Below are 16,719 nucleotides of genomic sequence, written 5' to 3'. Positions count from 1 at the left end.
TGGGCTCACAGTCTAGAAGGGGGAGAATAATGATGGCATTTATTAAGCGCTTACTATGTGCAAAGCACTGTTCTAAGCACTGGGGAGGTTACAAGGTGATGAGGTTGTCCCACGTGGGGCTCACAGTCTTAATCCCTATTTTACAGATGAGGTAACTGAGGCCCAGAGAAGTGAAGTGACTTGCCCAAAGTCACACAGCTGACAAGTGGCGGAGCTGGGATTTGAACCCATGGCCTCTGACTCCAAAGCCCATACTCTTTCCACTGAGCCACACTGCTTACATACTATCTCTCTCTCTCTCTCTCTCACACACACACACACACCCCACCCCCACCCCCCCACCCCCTCCCAGGGTGGGTATAGGGGACTGCACCCAGACATCATGCTCACTAGCAGCCACCACCTCCTCTAATAATAATGGTAATAATGATGATGGTATTTGTTAAGCACTTACTGTGTGTTCTAAGCGCTGGGCACTGTTCTAAGCTCTACCTTCCTGATCCTGGGACTGGGTTGGTGGCACGTACCATCTCCCTCCCTGGCCCCAGAGCAGCTAAGCCCAGGGTTGGAGCAGCTGGACAGACTGCCCGACAGACAGCCTTCTGACAACCATTACCTGATTTAGACATTTGACCTAGAAGGGCAGGGGAAGTGGGACCAAGGATTGGGTAGAGGAAATCAGCTTCAAGGGTGAGTGCAATTCTCCTTCTCCTGATTCTACACCCCCACGTGCCTACACTCTCCAGGCTCCTCTGAGTGGATCTGGAGGCAGAACCCAGGTTCTAGATGAGAACTGGACTCATCACCCCGGTGCCCTGGTTCCCCACTAGTCCTTGCTTCAAGCAGGCTCCCACTCTCCCCACCCACTTCTCCCTAGAGGTGCCTCCTGCATTATTTATTCCAGAGCTTGCTCTCCCTCTCCTCTCCTCCCTACTGCTAATGCAGTCTGCCCAGCCTGGGTCTCCCCTTTGCTCTCATTTTAGCTTATGAGACTCTCAGGGGTAAGGAAGGGAGTTCCCCCCTTCTCCCCCCACCAGTCCTGTTATTCCAGCTCCCCCTTCTGCCCAAAATGCCCAGCCCTTTCCCCTCATATGTCTCATTTTCCACCCAGCCTCCCTCATCCCCAAGTATTCCCATTCCCCTAAGCCTGGTTTCTTTTCCTCTTTCCTCTCCTCTTCCCTGGCACAGAACCAGCAGGAAGAGCAAATCACAGACTCTTGGAGTCAGTAGCAGCAGAGAGGCTGTAACTGCTCCTGGCCGGGCTTACCATCCCCCCTGGCTTCTCCCAACACCCCATTTCCTTCCCCTGCTTGCGTGCCCCCTGTGTCATATCCAGATTGCCCAAGAGCTGTGACCCAAATGTCCAGCCTCCCAGCCCCTGTGGTGGCCAGTAGGCAACCTCACTCCCTCCTGAGGCTGGGAGCAGAACCCAGATACTCCCAATTAAATTGCAACGGTGAGTCCTATGGGGGAGATGCAGAAATGTAAGTGGGAGGGACTTTGGAGACTGGGGAAAATGGAAAGCAAATGTGGGAGCTACCAGGGTTACTGGAATCCTCCCCGAGCTATGTGGGGACTTGAGCTATGGTGGTGGGCCTTTGGTAGCCTGTCTCAAGTGGCGCCACCTACTGGCCTTGACTCATCTGACTGTGAAGGATCCCAGGCCCTGTGGTCCTTAATAATAATGATGGCATTTATTAAGCGCTTACTATGTGCAAAGCACTATCCTAGGGCCTTCTGTGGCGAGGTGAACGGACCCTTGGGCAAAGGGGAGGTACACTGGCCATGCCAGAACCAGGCGTGAGTCCATTTCTGCATCTGGATGTAGGACCTGGAGGGGTAGGAGTCCTGGGGCTTTGGGAAGCCGAGCCCTGGGGAGGCTTGAGGGAAATCATATTTACATATTTGTACATATTTACTATTCTATTTATTTTATTTTGTTAATATATTTTGTTGTCTGTCTCCCCCTTCTAGACTGTGAGCCCATTGTTGGGTAGGGACCGTCTCTATATGTTGCCAACTTGTACTTCCCAAGCGCTTAGTACAGTGCTCTGCACGCAGTAAGCACTCAGTAGATACGATTGAATGAATGAATGAAATCAGGGGGAGAGGGCAAAAGGGAGATGATTCTGGGGGTGGCCATTCTTGATGGGAAGCAAGCTCCAGGAGAATTTTGAGGCGGGGAAGGGGAGGTTGGGATGAGAAGAGGCCTTTAGTGCTTAGAACAGTGCTTGACACATAGTAAGCGCTTAACTAATACCATTATTACTGTTATTATTATTATTATTCAGAGGACAAGAGTCAGCATGAGAATCCACAGGGAGGCTGGCCAGAGGCATCATGAGTTGGACTGGAGATGGGGAGCTGGGGGTGATTAGGCAGGGAAACAGAGCTGAAGTCTGAGGAAGATTGGCGGGGAAAGGGTAGGCAAGGGTGTCCCAAGGGAGAAGGAAGGGGAGACACTTGAGGAGCCAGAAGGAAGTTAGTATGTGAAAAGGAGACAGGATGGGGAGTGGGAGCAGAGAGCCAGAGGGTGATTCTTTAGAGGATGCTGGGGTGCAGAAATGGGAGATATTGGGCACTTCTGCAGCCCAATGATAGGAAAGGTTTTCAAGGGCTCGGGGCATGTGAGGCCAGGGGAAGGGCAGAGTGGCAAGAAAGGCCTAAGTCTGGGAGACTGGGTGTTGAGGGTAAAGTCAAAAAATGGATCTGGGTGCTCAAACGTCCTAGACTCAGGGTCCATTCTCCAGGTCCAATTTCCTGGATTGAACACCCCCCAAAATCCCCCACCCAAGTCAAGAGCCCTGACTCTCTTCCTTATGATCTGAGCCCTCTGCCCCCTGACTCCTTCCCAGGATCAGGAAAAGGACCCAGACACCTTGCCTCCCCATCCCCTCTATATGCTTCCATCCCCATTCCCCCCATCCCATTCTCTCTTCTCCCCCACCCCCCCACCCCGCCTCCCAGGCAGGGTTCCAAGTCCCCAGAAACCTGTAGTGTTGCCATGGCAACAGCAGCTCCGGTGATGGTTGTGAGCGGGAGGGAAGGTTTGTGCAGGGTGGTGGGGAGGAGGGAGATACCCGAGGCAGCTTGTTCTCATTTTGTAACCCCCTACACCATACACCCCCCAGCTGGGGCGTCCACCCCCAGGAAGGCCCAGCAAAGTATAGAATCCCGGTACCTGGATCTCCTGACTCTGGATCTGCTTACTAGACCTCATTCCCCTGAGTTTTTGCTTGCTGCCTGTGCCGGCCTCCACCTCCCCGCATCCTCTTTTTGTTTCCCCTCTCCTCAGTTGCGGTTTCTCAGCTGATGTCTCATAACTGTTGGACTAGAGCATAGGCAGCTGCATAGAATGACATACACAGCCCCATGCATCCACATACAGGAGCACAAATGCGCATCCACTGAAACGCGCGGGGCTCATTCATACACACACATGCACCAACATAATTCAGCACTCATGTACAGCTGCTGGCTTGCCTCAGTCCACTCCTATGTGCAGTTGAAAGCTTCCCCTGTCATCTCCACGAAGCCTTTTCTCCAAACCCTGTGGTCAGTTCCCTGGAGTAACTTGAAGTTGCTGACAGAGCCTGGGTCTGGGGGTGGGGTGGGGGGGGAGGAGGGGGAGGGCAGAGAGCAACCCTAGGTCCTCAAAGTTGTTGGGAAGGGGGCACTTCTGGCTCTAATCCCTTCCCAGCATAATCCTTGGGCAGCAGGTTTTCCAAAGGAATTAGAGTGGATTACCATGTTCAGGATTATTGGAACCATGGGGGATTCATTTTGCTGGAAGCCCTCGTAACATACGGTCTGGTGAAAAGAGGCCTGCGCTGGGGAGGTGTTTGGGGGGTGGGGGAGAGGTGTCACCCAGGGTTGGTCTCCAGGCTTGCCCTTCGCTTCCGAGTCTCCATGTCATATCCTTGCCATCTTCTCTCCTGGACCTATTGGGAATGGGACCCAATCTCCTTGCCCCCTCCAACAGTTGACGTTGGAAGGGCTGGTTGGGTGAAGGGAATTAATTGCTGTAGGAAGGAGCTGCTGCTTCTCAGTGGGATCCTCTGATCCAGCCAGCAGGGGATGCAGAATATGGAGAGAGTAACTTGTACCTGCTGTTGTCTCCACCTCCTCCTTTCTAGTCACCCAACTCTACTTCCTGTCTAAAGCCTTTCTGCCTCTGATCACCTCCCCCCGCCCCCTAAATTTGATAACAACAATAATAGTGGTATTTGTTCAGTGCTTGCTATAGTCCAAGCACTGTACTAAGCGCTGGGGTAGATGCAAGATAATCAGTTCCATGTGGGGCTAACAAGTTGGAGGGAGAACAGGTATTGAATCCCCATTTTGCAAAAGAGGTAACTGAGGCTAGAGAAGTTAAGTGACTCGCCCAAGGTCACACAGCAGACGAGGTCACATAGCAAGCAAACCTAACAAGCAGGCAAATGGCAGAGCCAGATTCGAGCCCAGGTCCTCTAACTCCCGGACCTGTGCTTTTTCCACTAGGACATACTGCTTCCCTGTTTCCCCAGATATCTACCCAGAGATTATAATGAGAACCCACGCAGCCCTACTTCCCAGCTCCCAGTTTCAACACCCACTCAGCTTTTCTTCCCCAAAGCCCAGGACCCCACCAGCTCCTCCCTGTCTCATGGAGCAGGTTGAGCCTTTATTCTGTGCCAGCTGAAGTTAATGCCTTCATGCCCAGGGTGAAGCCTAAGCTCTAAGGCTCTGCCTCCCTCTACCCCTCCTGGTGCCCCCAGTCCCAGCTGGTGCCCCAGGCAGCAGGTGCATGAGCAAGGCTCCCTAGGGGGAGTCAGCACCAGGAAGAGCAAAAAACATCTTCTCCCTCCCTGGTGGGTACCACCATACCAGCTGGCGTCAGTGACCCCAGCCATATAGAGGGCTGAGATCAACTCTTCTGCCCAGTCCCACACACACTAAACCATGAAACAGGGTAGGATGGACTGAGGGTTTTCTGCCCTCACAACTGCTGGAGGTGGCAGCCAGCGAGAAAGGGAAGTTTAGCGGTCAGAGGTCTGAGACCGAGGCAGCGTGACAAACGTGTTGAGGGCAAAGCTGGGGCTGAAAGCCAGGAGTCCTGCCATCCAGCGACCTGTGATTGGTCTGCCCATCCACCCATAGGTGTCTGTCCCCCTACCCAGTGCCCATGAGGCAGGCTCTGCCCCTCCCAGAACCACTTGTATATTCATTCATTCAATCGTATTTATTGAGCGCTTACGGTGTGCAGAGCACTGTACTAAGCACTTGGGAAGTACAAGTTGGCAACATATAGAGATGGTCCTACCCAACAATGGGCTCACAGTCTAGAAGGGGGAGACAGACAACAAAGCAAAACATGTGGACAGGTGTCAAGTCGTCAGACCAAATAGAATTAAAGGTAAATGCACATCATTGACAAAAAAAATAGAATAGTTAATATGTATAAGTAAAATAGAGTAATAAATCTGTACATATACACAGGTGCTGTGGGAAGGGGAAGGAGGTAGGGCGTGGGGGATGGGGAGGAGTAGAGGAAAAGGGGGAAAGGAGGGGCTCAGTCTGGGAAGGCCTCTTGGAGGAGGTGAGCTCTCAGTAGGGTTTTGAAGGGAGGAAGAGCTTGCTAGCTTGGCGGATGTGTGGAGAGAGGGCATTCCGGGCCAGGGGAAGGATGTGGGCCGGGGGTCGACGGCAGGACAGGCGAGAACGAGTGAGGAGGTTAGCGGCGGAGGGTGCGGGCTGGGCTGTAGAAGGAGAGAAGGGAGGTGAGGTAGGAGGGGGCGGAGGTGATGGAGAGCCTTGAAGCTGAGAGTGAGGAGTTTTTGCTTGATGCGTAGGTTGACGGGCAGCCACTGGAGATTTTTGAGGAGGGGAGTAACATGCCCAGAGCGTTTCTGCACAAAGATAATAATAATAATGGCATTTATTAAGCGCTTACTATGTGCAAAGCACTGATCCGGGCAGCAACGTGAAGTATAGACTGAAGTGGGGAGAGACAGGAGGATGGGAGATCAGAGAAGAGGCTGATGCAGTAATCCAGTTGGGATAAGATGAGAGATTGAGACTATCCTTCCTGCTACCCTCATCACACTCATTCCTTCTAGGTACGGGAGAGGGAATCTGGCCGCCCAGTGGTATCTGACCTCCCAGTGGGGACCGCAAACTGTTCTCTCCCCTTTGGACTGTAAGATTATTGTGGGCAGGAAACTTCATTCTTTGAGCACTTACTGTGTGCAGAGAACTGTACTAAGCGCTTGGGAGAGTTGGTGTCTGCTAACTCTGTACTGTATTCTCCCAAGCGCTTAGTACAGTACACATAGTAAGCATTCAGTATATTCCATTGATTGATTCCCCCACACTTCCTCGAAGCAACCACCTTAACCTCAGCTTTCACCCAAAGACTTTGGAGGGACCCTCCAGGACGGTCCCTCTCTTTCCACCTTGACCCTCCCCCCCCGCCCCCCCCCCCCCAACTTGCATGCTTTCACACATACGCTCATGCTTCTTCTCCCACCCCCCTGCAGCTCCTGAACTCGTGAGGGAGAAACGGAACCAAGCCAAGTGGGGAAACAAACCCAGATGTCTTGGTTCTCACTCTGCGACCTTCTCCACAAAGCTCATCATCGTCATCAACAGCATTTATTGAGGCTCAACCAGATGGGATTGTGGATCTAAGAGAATTAGGAGGGGAAAAGAGCAGGAAACGAAGACCAGAGAGGACTCAGCGTCCCCGGCCCCCATCCCCGCCGGGACCTTCGGCCCTGGGCTAATTTAAGGCTCCTACGGGGCCCGGGGGTGATGAAAAGTCCGAAAAAACCAAACAAAACCCAAAAAATGCAGTCCCTTCCCAGCACTCCCGCATTCCCAGTTCTGCAAGCCGGTCCCTCCTCTGCACTCCCAGAGCTATTTTTAGATGAGTAGTGGCATGGCAGAGTGAAGACTGAGCTGAGCCGGTAGGGGAGGAGGATGTAGAACCAGTGAGGGGTCGGGGGAGGGGCTAAAGGTGCCGGTGGGTCGTGGGCAAATGCCTGATTTGCCCCCGAGGTTAAAGCAATCCTGTTGTCCCGCCAGCCTGTCTGCATGCGGCTGGCCCTGGAGGCTTCCCCAGTAAGGAAAAGTAGGGACTCTGTCGTCACTGGTTCCAGCCCTGAGGCGCCACGACTCCCTCCCATCAGCAAGCAGTGGAGCTAATTAGTCATGGGAGGCGGGAAGCAGCGGGACAGGAAACTAGAGGCCTGGCAGACAGGATGCCTGGGTTCTGCCTTGGCTCTGGGAAGGAGAGCGTGGAGGTTGGCGACTAGGGTGAGGGGCTAGGGAGGTTGGCATCTGGGTCCCCATTCCCCCTCCCCGTCCTAGAGAGGTTAAAAGGGGGAACTGGTGTGAGCCAGAAGCCCCTCTCACAACCCTGATGTCTCCATTAACCCTTTACTCCCTGCTGGGGGGCATGAAGGTGGAGTCCCTTCTGGGCTGACGGAATGGAGCCGGCAGCTGGGGACGATCTGAGGGCCTCAGCCCCAGGAAGTCCCCGGGGGAGTCCTCTCACTGAGCCCCCACCCTCTCCTTCCCGCTCTCCCCTTCTCTTCCCCAGCCCCTCCTCACTAGGGGAGGCAATCAAGATTTGGGGAGAGAGGTCCAAGGTAACTGGAACCCCACTAGACTGTATAAACTCCTTTGAGGACAGGGATTTTGTCTACCAACTCTTAGTCCACTTTGTCCAGTGTTCTTCCCACAGTCAGTGTGCAGTAAATACCATTGATTGATTCATTGATTGATTGAAGAGCCAAAGCTCAGGCAGCAGCTGGGGGAGAAATGGAGAGACTAGAAAGGAAGTTGGGAGAGTTTCAGAGGGAGAGGAAGCAGAGATGCTGAGATGGAGGGTGGCGTTGCTGTCTCAGCTGAAGGCTGGGTCCTCTGCCAGTTCTCACAGGGACGAGGGTGGAGAATAGGTGACTTGGGGACAGATCGGGGCAGAGACGTGTGGAATCTTAATGGAGATGGTAGTATCAATAATAATGGTACATGTTAAGTGCTTACTATGTGCCAAGCATTGTTCTAAGCACTGGGGTAGATACAAGTCAATCAGGTTGAACACAGTCCCTGTCCCACATGGGGCTCACACTCTTCTTCCCTGTTTTACAGATGAGGTAACTGAGGCCCAGAGAAGTTAACTGACTTGCCTAAGGTCACACTGCAGACATGTGGCAGAGCCGGGATTAGAACCCAGGTCCTTCTGATGCCCAGGCCCATGCTTTATCCACAGAGCCGGGCTGCTTCTCTGATGATGCTGCCAATCGTGAGCAAGCCAGGGGAACTGGATAGCCAAGTACTTGGGCTCTTTTTGGGAGACGGGCCACCCACAGAATGGTGATGTCACAGCCTGGACCTGGAGAGGTCACTGCTGGGCTCTGTTGTCACCCACCTGGACTGGCAGATCTGGGTTGGGGGAGAGGGGAAAGAGCAGATGAGGGGGTCAGTGGGCCATAGGAGCTCATGGACCCCATGTCTGCAGCAGATAATAATAATGATAATAATAGCAATAATAGTATTTGTTAAGTGCTTACTGTGCTCCACACTGTACTAAGCACTGGGGTAGATACAAGATAATCAGGTGAGGCACAGTCCCTGTCCCACATGGGGCACACTGTCTAACTGTAAGTTTGTTGTGAGCAGGGAACATGTCTACCAACTGTGTTATATTGTACTCTTCCAACTGCTTAGTACAGTGCTCTGCAGTAAGCACTCAGTAAATACGATTGATTATTAAGGGGGAGGGAGAACAAGTATTTCATCCCCATTTTACAGAGCAGAAAACTGAGGCCCAAAGAAGTGAAATGACTCACCCAAGGTCACACAACAAACAAGTGGCATAGCAGGGATTAGAACCCAGATCCTCTGAGTCCCAGACCCAGGCTCTTTCCACTAGGGAGCGAGAAGTGGAGGCAGGCTGAAAAGGACAGCTTGAGGAGTAGCCTACCAGCTTTCTGGGAGGAAGCTGAGAGTGGCTGGGGAAGGGAGGCAGGACCCCTGGGTTCCACTTCTTTGGAGGCATCCCAGAGAGAGGGGGAGGATGTGTACATGGAGGTGTGTGTAATGTAAACCTCCCAAGCAGCTGCCAGTGGGGGACCATCCCCCGGGATTCTCCCACTCTTGTTTCCCTGTCCCTTAACTCCCTAGGTGCACTGGCTGCCAGAATGTGCCTGCTCCTGTCCTATCAGCCAGCTCTGGGGAGGAGCAGGACTGCTGATGACCAGCTATGTAGAACATGCCCTTGTGGGGAGCCTGCTTTGCGATCACTGGGTGGTTGAGGGGCTGGGCTGGGCGTCCGAGGGGAATGGGGGAGGGCAGGGGCCACAAAGGGCAAAGACTGAAGCGTTTCCATGAACCAGAGGCAGTCGGGAAGCAACAGGAACAGACAAAGAGCTCTCGAGAGGGTGAGGCTGTGGGGCCGGAAATAACAACATGAGATTTGAGGCAGACAAAGAACTGAGGAGAAAGAGCAAACCTAGGGAGGAGGGGCGGGAGGTGGGATAAGGCAGGCAGGCAAGAGGATGGGGGTGAGGAAGGAGGACCCTGGGGTTTGAGGGAGTTGGAGCTGGAGTGGGGTGACCAAACTGGTCCCCCAGGCCCTGGCTATCCTCCTACTGGGGACTAGACACCTCCGCTGGAAGGAGAAGACCAAGACCGGGGAAGGAACGTGGAGTGGGGGACGCAGGGTAGGATACCGTGGGACCCCGGAACTGGGACTCCCAAGGGGCAGCAGAGAAGGGGAAGCTGGCACCTTGGCCTGGACCCAGAGAGGAGGTCAGGGAGAGCTACTTTTTCATCCTGGACCTTCACTCCCCAGGCTGACTGGCTGCCAGACTGCTCCTGTGCCTGCCCTATAATGCGCAGGGAGGTTCCGTGTGCCCACTGCTGAGCACATCCCGTAGCCCTCAGCACAAGGCCCGCTTGCCCGCTGGCCAGCCAGTATGGCTCGTCTTGCCCCTGCCCTCTGGAGCCTCTGCGTCACCGCCATCCTTGTCACCTCTGCCACACAAGGTAAGGCCGGGCCCTGTGAAGAGGGGAGGGAGTGAACCAGGGTGAGAGGGTAAGTGTGTAGTGGGGGGTGGGAGAGTTGGGGGGGGGCAGCAGGGGAGGGTGTGATGTGAGAGTGAGGTCTGGCTCAAGAGGAGGGGCCTAGTTGAAGCCCCTAACTATTTCCTCCTGCTGGGGCATCTGAATTTAGGGTGAAGGAATCCCCTTTTTCTCGGTGGGAAAGCATTTACCTGGGCCAAGAGCAGAGCTGGGAGTTCCCAGAGGAGCAGGATAAGGTGTTGGGGGAGGAGGGAGTTGGCAGGGCAGCCCTTTTCTAGCGTCTCTGTCTCTTTCTCTCTCTCTTCTCTGTCTCCCTCTCTCTGTCTCCCGCTCTCCCTCTCTCTGTGATTACATCTCTGCTGCTCTCGCTGGGAAAGCTTAATTAAAGCGTGCCCGCTGCCGTTTATTTAAAAACAACTAATTACCCAGCTCTGCCCAGCACAGCTCCCTGCCGCCATCCCTGGGATCCCACGTACACAGCAATTAGTGCCCCGCACCCGTGCCCGCCTGGCCCCTCGTGCCTGCCCGGCCCAATTATTCAATTACACTCCTGGCAGTGGTGCCCGGCAGGGGGCAGGCCCAGGCTGAGTTGGGGAAGGAGGCAAGAGCTGAGCAGAGGGAAGCTGGGCAATGGGCATCCCCTTGGGTGTTCCCTGGGCCCATCCTGCCCCCCAGCCCTCATGCCCTCTTAAGCCCTTGCCCCAACATTGTCTTTGCCCCTAACCCAGCTCCCCCACCTTATCCCCTGCTGTCTCTGGCCCCATCCCCTACATGGCTCTCCAGCTCTTGCTTTACCCGCAGATAATTTTCTGACCCCAGCCACGCCCCACACTGTCCAATGATTCCATCCCTCACCCCTGCAAGTGCTGGGGAGACACCCCCCTGCAACTTCCCAAGTACATTTGTGCATGCATGTGCGTGTGCGCGCGCGCGCACACACACACACACACACACACCGTGCGCCAAGCTGGGCGGGGCCTTTCCCCTTGGTTTGGGAGAGTGCCCACAGACCCCATCTGAACACCCTTTGTGTTAAGGCCCTTCCACCCACCCCCCAACCCCCAACAGCCGAATGCTGGCCTTTGGGCTCCCCCGCTGCATCTTTCTTCTCAGGTCTGAACCCCCGGCTGGCCTTGGGGGTGGGAGGAGCACCCTCTCCCGGCCCAGCTGAGCCATCACTCCCCTCCACCTCTCCCGCCCTCAGCCGACTTGGTGCTAAAATTAGACAGGGAAGCAGATGGTGCTGAATGGAGCAGATGAGAAATCCTCCCCCAGCCCAGCCCCGGTACATCCTCCCGCACCCTCTCCCTATGTACGCTCAGAGTTGGGCACAGACCCCCCACCCGCCCACCACACCTCCCCAAAGCCCTCTTTCCTTTCCCCTTCCTCCCCTTGGAGTTGGGCATAGCATCTAGGGACCCTGGACCTCACCGGACCCCTTTAACTCCCAGAGCCTTCCCCTTCCCTTCCTCGCTTAGGACCAGAGCTCCAGGATCCCAGTCGAGTGATGGTGGGACTTGGGTTGGGATGGGACCTCTTCTTTGCAGGGCCTAGGGAAGGGGGAAATTGGAGGGCAGGTGGGCATTGGTGTGACTCTCTCCAAAGATGCACCAAGTGCCCTCCGCTGCACTCCATGGCCACAGAGCCAGGCAGCAGTGATCCGCTGTCTGGGTCTTCTTGGGGGGCCGGGGAGCAACCTGCCCTCCATGCCCCTGCCAGCTCTATCAGGCTGTCTTCCCTGGCCTCAGTCCTCCAGCTCTCAGTTTTCCTCAGTCATTTGGCCTAATGTGTAGCATTGCTTCTCATCAGAAAGCCCTTCCACGTGTCTAAACTAAGTCCCTTTTGCTGCAGTTTAAGCCTTTTCCTTCGTGGTCTGCCCTTAGCAGAGGAGGGCAGCTCTCTTCCCTGTCACTCTTTGACTTGAAGGCCCCACCTCCCCCTGCACCCTGCCTTTAGCCCCTTCTCTGACTGTCTTGATCTTTCTTTCCTTTCTAGCCCTTCTTGTTCTTGCTCTACATGGCTCTGGCCATATTAGCGGGGGAGGGAGGAGGGGTCCTGGCCTAGGTGGAGGAGACCCTTAGGGATGGGTTGTGTGGGACAACTGAGATCCCCTGGTTGAAGGAGTCAGAATCCCGACCGCTTAAAGTGAGTGGAGCTGGAGATTCTCTGCAGGTCTTATGTCACCTCCCCACTGGAGAGGGAGCTGAGTCATGGGGAATCTTGGGTTCCGGACTCCATGGGCCTCCTGAGGGCCCAAGGTTTCAACCTCCAATCCCTGCACCCAAAAGCTAAGGAGGTTGTGGAGCCCAGTGACTCCTCTCTGCCCCCGTCCCCCACCCACAATACAGCTGGGCTGAGATGAGGGTGGGAGCAGCTGGCACGAAACAGGGGAAGCTGCCACCCGCCCACTGTGGGAGAGGGCGTCCAAAGACGGGGAGGCTGATGGGAAAGGCTGAGCGCTTCTCCCTGCTCCATCGGCAGGTCTGAGCCGGGCCGGGTTGCCCTTTGGCTTGATGCGGCGGGAGCTAGCCTGCGAGGGGTACCCCATCGAGCTGCGCTGCCCGGGCAGTGATGTCATCATGGTGGAGAACGCTAACTACGGGCGCACAGACGACAAGATCTGTGATGCAGATCCCTTCCAGATGGAGAACGTGCAGTGCTACCTCCCTGATGCCTTCAAGATCATGTCCCAAAGGTGGGTGAGTGAGTGAGTGAGTGAATGAGTCAGCGAGTGTTGCCTGCTGTGCCAGGCCTCTGGCCTCTTCCCTCAGTCCCTTTCCCCTCTTCTCTTCTCCCACCCAGTGGGTGAGGGAGAGGGCACCATGGTCTGTCTGGCTCTCTGGTCTGCCGACCCTTACCTCCCCACCCCCAAGTAGCGCCCCACATCAAAGGCAGGGTGGCACCTGGGCTTCGAAGCCTCTGAAGTGTGCACGGATTCCTCCCTCTCCCCCAATCTCTTACCCTCCCCCGAACCACGTCCCTCCCCCAAGACCTGCTGGTCTGCAGAGCTCCAGCTGTCTATCCATCTTCCGGCCCGTTCTTCTCCTCTGACTGTCATCTGGCCCCACAGGGCTCCATGGCTCCCAGGCCTCTGACTTCAGTGGGGTCCCGGGGTGCAGCTGTGGAAAGGGGAGGCCAGCAGCGGTGTAAGGTGAACTGGATTTGGACTCCTGGATCCCAATCCTGAGCTCCTTCAGACAGGGCCAGGGTTGAAAGTGAACATATGTCACCTGGGACCCCGGCGCTGTGGTTCTTTCCCACCAAAGCCTCTTTTTGCATAGCTGGTCTCTCCCTGCCCTCCCCATCCCCCCAGCTCTCTCTTATTTCTGTTAGTGTCTGTGTCTTCTCTCGCTTCCCTGCCCCCTTCCTCTCTCTCCACCCACTTTCTTGGGGAGAAGGGGTCTCTGCTATTGTCCTTCCTTCCTTTCTTTCCCTTTGGCTTCATTTTCCTCTTTACTTTGCTTTTTTCCTTTTTTTTCTTTCCCATCTTGAGTTTCTGCCCCCTCCCCATCTCTGCTCAGTCATTCCTCATGTGTGTGTGTGGTTGTGTGTGCGTCTCTGTCCTTGCCTGAGCTTTTGCCTCCATTTCCTCTCTCCCTCCTCCACCTTAGCCAGGGGAATCCTGGTGGAAGAAGAGCTAGGCCCCAGGGAGACTCTGAACTTCCCTGTGCCCCTTCCCTACCAACAGCCATTCCTAGTTGTGCCCCTGGTGATCTCTTTCTGCTTGTCTCCCTCCACAGGTGTAACAACCGCACACAGTGTGTGGTGGTGGCTGGCTCTGATGCTTTTCCTGACCCCTGTCCTGGAACCTACAAGTACCTGGAGGTGCAGTACGACTGTGTTCCCTACAGTGAGTCGCTTTGTTCCTCGCACGGACTGCGGGCCCCCTGCCCCCACCCCTACCCCCCACCCCGCCCTCTGCCGAGAGCCCCAAGCCAGGAGGAGAGATCCTGGGGCCAGAACCAGCTGGGAGACTGGGACATTAGTTTTCCCCAAGGCAGGGGAGGGGGCTTGTGGCTTCTCAGGGATGAATTTGGCCAAGTTCAGGGTCCACCCTACCTGAATTGTTCAATATCTTCCCCTTCACCCACTCACTCTTCTTCCTTCTATACTCATTCTCTTTGCTTCCTCCGTTATTCGCTCTCTTATATAAGTGCTTAGCACAGTGCTCTGCACGCAGTAAACATCCAATAAATACTACTGATTGATTGCATACTTAACCCCTCACACCCTCTTGCCCTTATAGTCTTTCTCTCCTTTTCAGTCACTCTTTGCTTCCCTTCCCCTCATAACTCTTCCCTTACACATTGACTCCTTTCTTTCCGTCTCACTCACTCATACTCTCCGTAGCATTCTCTCCCATATACCTTGGTCCACTCTCTCTTCCTCGCCCATACCTGGGGACTCAATTCTTTGAGGGCACCAGAATTCCCTTGGCTGCCCCATCAGGCTGGGGTGTCCACTCCGGATATCGGATATATTATCACCTGTCCTTGAACTCCCAGAAGGAAGGAGATGGCTTATTCCAAATTTCAAGAAGTCAGGAAAATGTCTACAAGGGACTCCCCTTACCCTCTTAGGCCATTTTCCTGACTCAGCAAGACCACTTCCTGTCTCCACAGGAAGTAGCACCATGCTGGATGGGGATAGATTAGGGAAGACCATTGGGTGCCCCTGAAGACTCCAATAGCTGGCGGTCTCCCAGCTTTGGTCAGGGGTTAGAGTGAGTGGACTCTGAAGAGCCAGGAGCCTAGCCATCCAGCACTCTGTCAAAGGGGGCAGCCAGGAGGCAGCAGGAGGTGGGGATCTCTCCTCCTTGGCTCCATACTCAACACCTCTTCTCTCCTGCTCCCCCTCTTCCCTTCCCTTCCCGTCCCAATCCCCCCAGCTTTATGTAGCACACCCAGAGGCAGGGCTGCCGGGGGGGTGGGAAATCAGGATCCCCAGCTTCTTTTGCATATGTGTTTTGGGGGGCCCAGGGAGTGGGGGAGGTCCAAGGGGTCCTGGTTGCTCCCCCCTTTGATTTCTCCTCACAGGAAGAGGCCATTGTTGCGGGAGAGGTGAGGCAGCTGCTGCTAATGTGCTTCCTTAACTTTTTCCTCTGACTCCTCATCCTTTCCTTTCAGCTCCCAGGCCATCCAAGCACCACCTGAGGGGAGAGCCCTCCTCTCCTTGCTGCCCACCCCACCTTCACAGCACTGAGAACCCCCTAAACCACCTGAGGCTTCCCTGAGGATTGAAGCCAGAGATCCACAGAAGGAGGCAGAGAGGGAGAGTCAGCCATGCCCGGGGATGGAGGGGAAGGACAAGGATGGGACAGAAACACACAACACATATGCAAGCTGGAGAAGTCCAGGCCATGCCCAGCAGGGACAGAAAATGAGCTAGGGGTCCTAGCAGACCACAAGCTGTGCAAATTCAGCTAGGTAGAAGGGTGTTTAAAAAATGACATGATACTAGAAGAGCTTTACAAGACGTCGTGCCCTGGAAGTAATCTTCCCTCTCTACTCTAGGCAGCATGGCCTAGTGGATAAAGCACGGCCCTGGGAGTCAGAAGGACCTGGGTCTAATCCCGGCTCCACAAACTTGTCTGCTGTGTGACCTTGGGCAAGTCGCTTAACTTCTCTGTGCCTCAGTAACCTCATCTGTAAAATGGGGATGAAGACTGTGAGCCCCAAGAAGGACAAGAACCGTGTCCAACTTGATTACCTTATATCTACCCTAGCGCTAAGAACAATGCTTGCCATGTAGTAAGCACTTAAAAAATACCATCATCTTCATTGTTATTATGATTACTATTGTTATTACTCATGGTTATCACATCCTTATTGGAACCTCAGGTCCAGTTTGAGATTGCACATCTTGAAAAGGAAATGGAAAGCTCAGAGAGGGTCAAGCCGAGAGGAATGGAAAGCCTGAAGGGCTAAAAAAAAATTGTCCCAATAAGTCCCATGGAGTTGGAGTTCATTAGCAAGCAGAAAAAAAGGCAGGTGGATTCAATACCTGTCTTGAATTTTATTATTTATCAAGCACCTACATGTCAGTGATTCTGAACTATTATCCACAACTGCCCTCTGTAGACCACATATCAGGGCCCCTGGAAGGGAACCCCCACAGAAATCACAAAAACTGCAGCCCCAGCATTGTTACCCAGAGAAGGAGCATACACCTAAAATCCCACATGTGTGTGTGCACGTGCACACACACCCACCCACACCACCACCCCCAACCACCACCGGTGACCAGCTGTCCTTCATCTTCTCTGAGAAGAGAACAATAATGATAATAATAATAATAGTGCTTTTTTTAAAATGGCATTTATTAAGCACTTACTATGTGCAAAGCAGTGTTCTAAGCACTGGGGTTTATTTGTTCAGCACTGGAGAAGCAGCGTGGCTCAGTGGAAAGAGGCCGGGCTTGGGAGTCAGAGGTTGTGGGTTGTAATCCTGGCTCTGACACTTGTCAGCTGTGTGACTTTGGGCAAGTCACTTAACTTCTCTGTGCCTCAGTTACCTCATCTGTAAAATGGGGATTAAGACTGTAAGCCCCACGTGTGATAACCTGATTACCTTGTATCTACCCCAGTGCTTAGAACAGTGCTTGGCACATAGTAAGCGCTTATGTTGCCAACTTGTACTTCCCAAGCGCTTA

The 16,719-nt window shown here is 54.3% G+C and overlaps 1 protein-coding gene across 8 annotated transcripts in view; it reads left to right on the top strand.

Annotated features, from left to right (window-relative positions):
• Positions 1-16,719, top strand: part of ADGRL1 (adhesion G protein-coupled receptor L1) — a 53,736-nt gene that overhangs the window by 11,018 nt on the left and 25,999 nt on the right. For 7 of the 8 annotated variants that reach the window (XM_038772493.1, XM_038772489.1, XM_038772492.1 and 4 more), the window contains exons 2-4: positions 9,839-10,032; positions 12,550-12,763; positions 13,809-13,918. In XM_038772493.1, coding sequence (XP_038628421.1) covers positions 9,963-10,032; positions 12,550-12,763; positions 13,809-13,918 — 394 coding nt within the window. In that variant the 5' untranslated portion in view covers positions 9,839-9,962. Of the gene's footprint in view, positions 1-9,838; positions 10,033-12,549; positions 12,764-13,808; positions 13,919-16,719 lie in introns of those variants that run through there. The other variant, XM_038772498.1, reaches the window with a different exon arrangement.

The sequence above is a fragment of the Tachyglossus aculeatus genome, chromosome X1, assembly GCF_015852505.1.
Source record: "Tachyglossus aculeatus isolate mTacAcu1 chromosome X1, mTacAcu1.pri, whole genome shotgun sequence".
NCBI lineage: Eukaryota > Metazoa > Chordata > Mammalia > Monotremata > Tachyglossidae > Tachyglossus > Tachyglossus aculeatus.
This window is presented reverse-complemented; position numbering and strand designations above follow the sequence as displayed.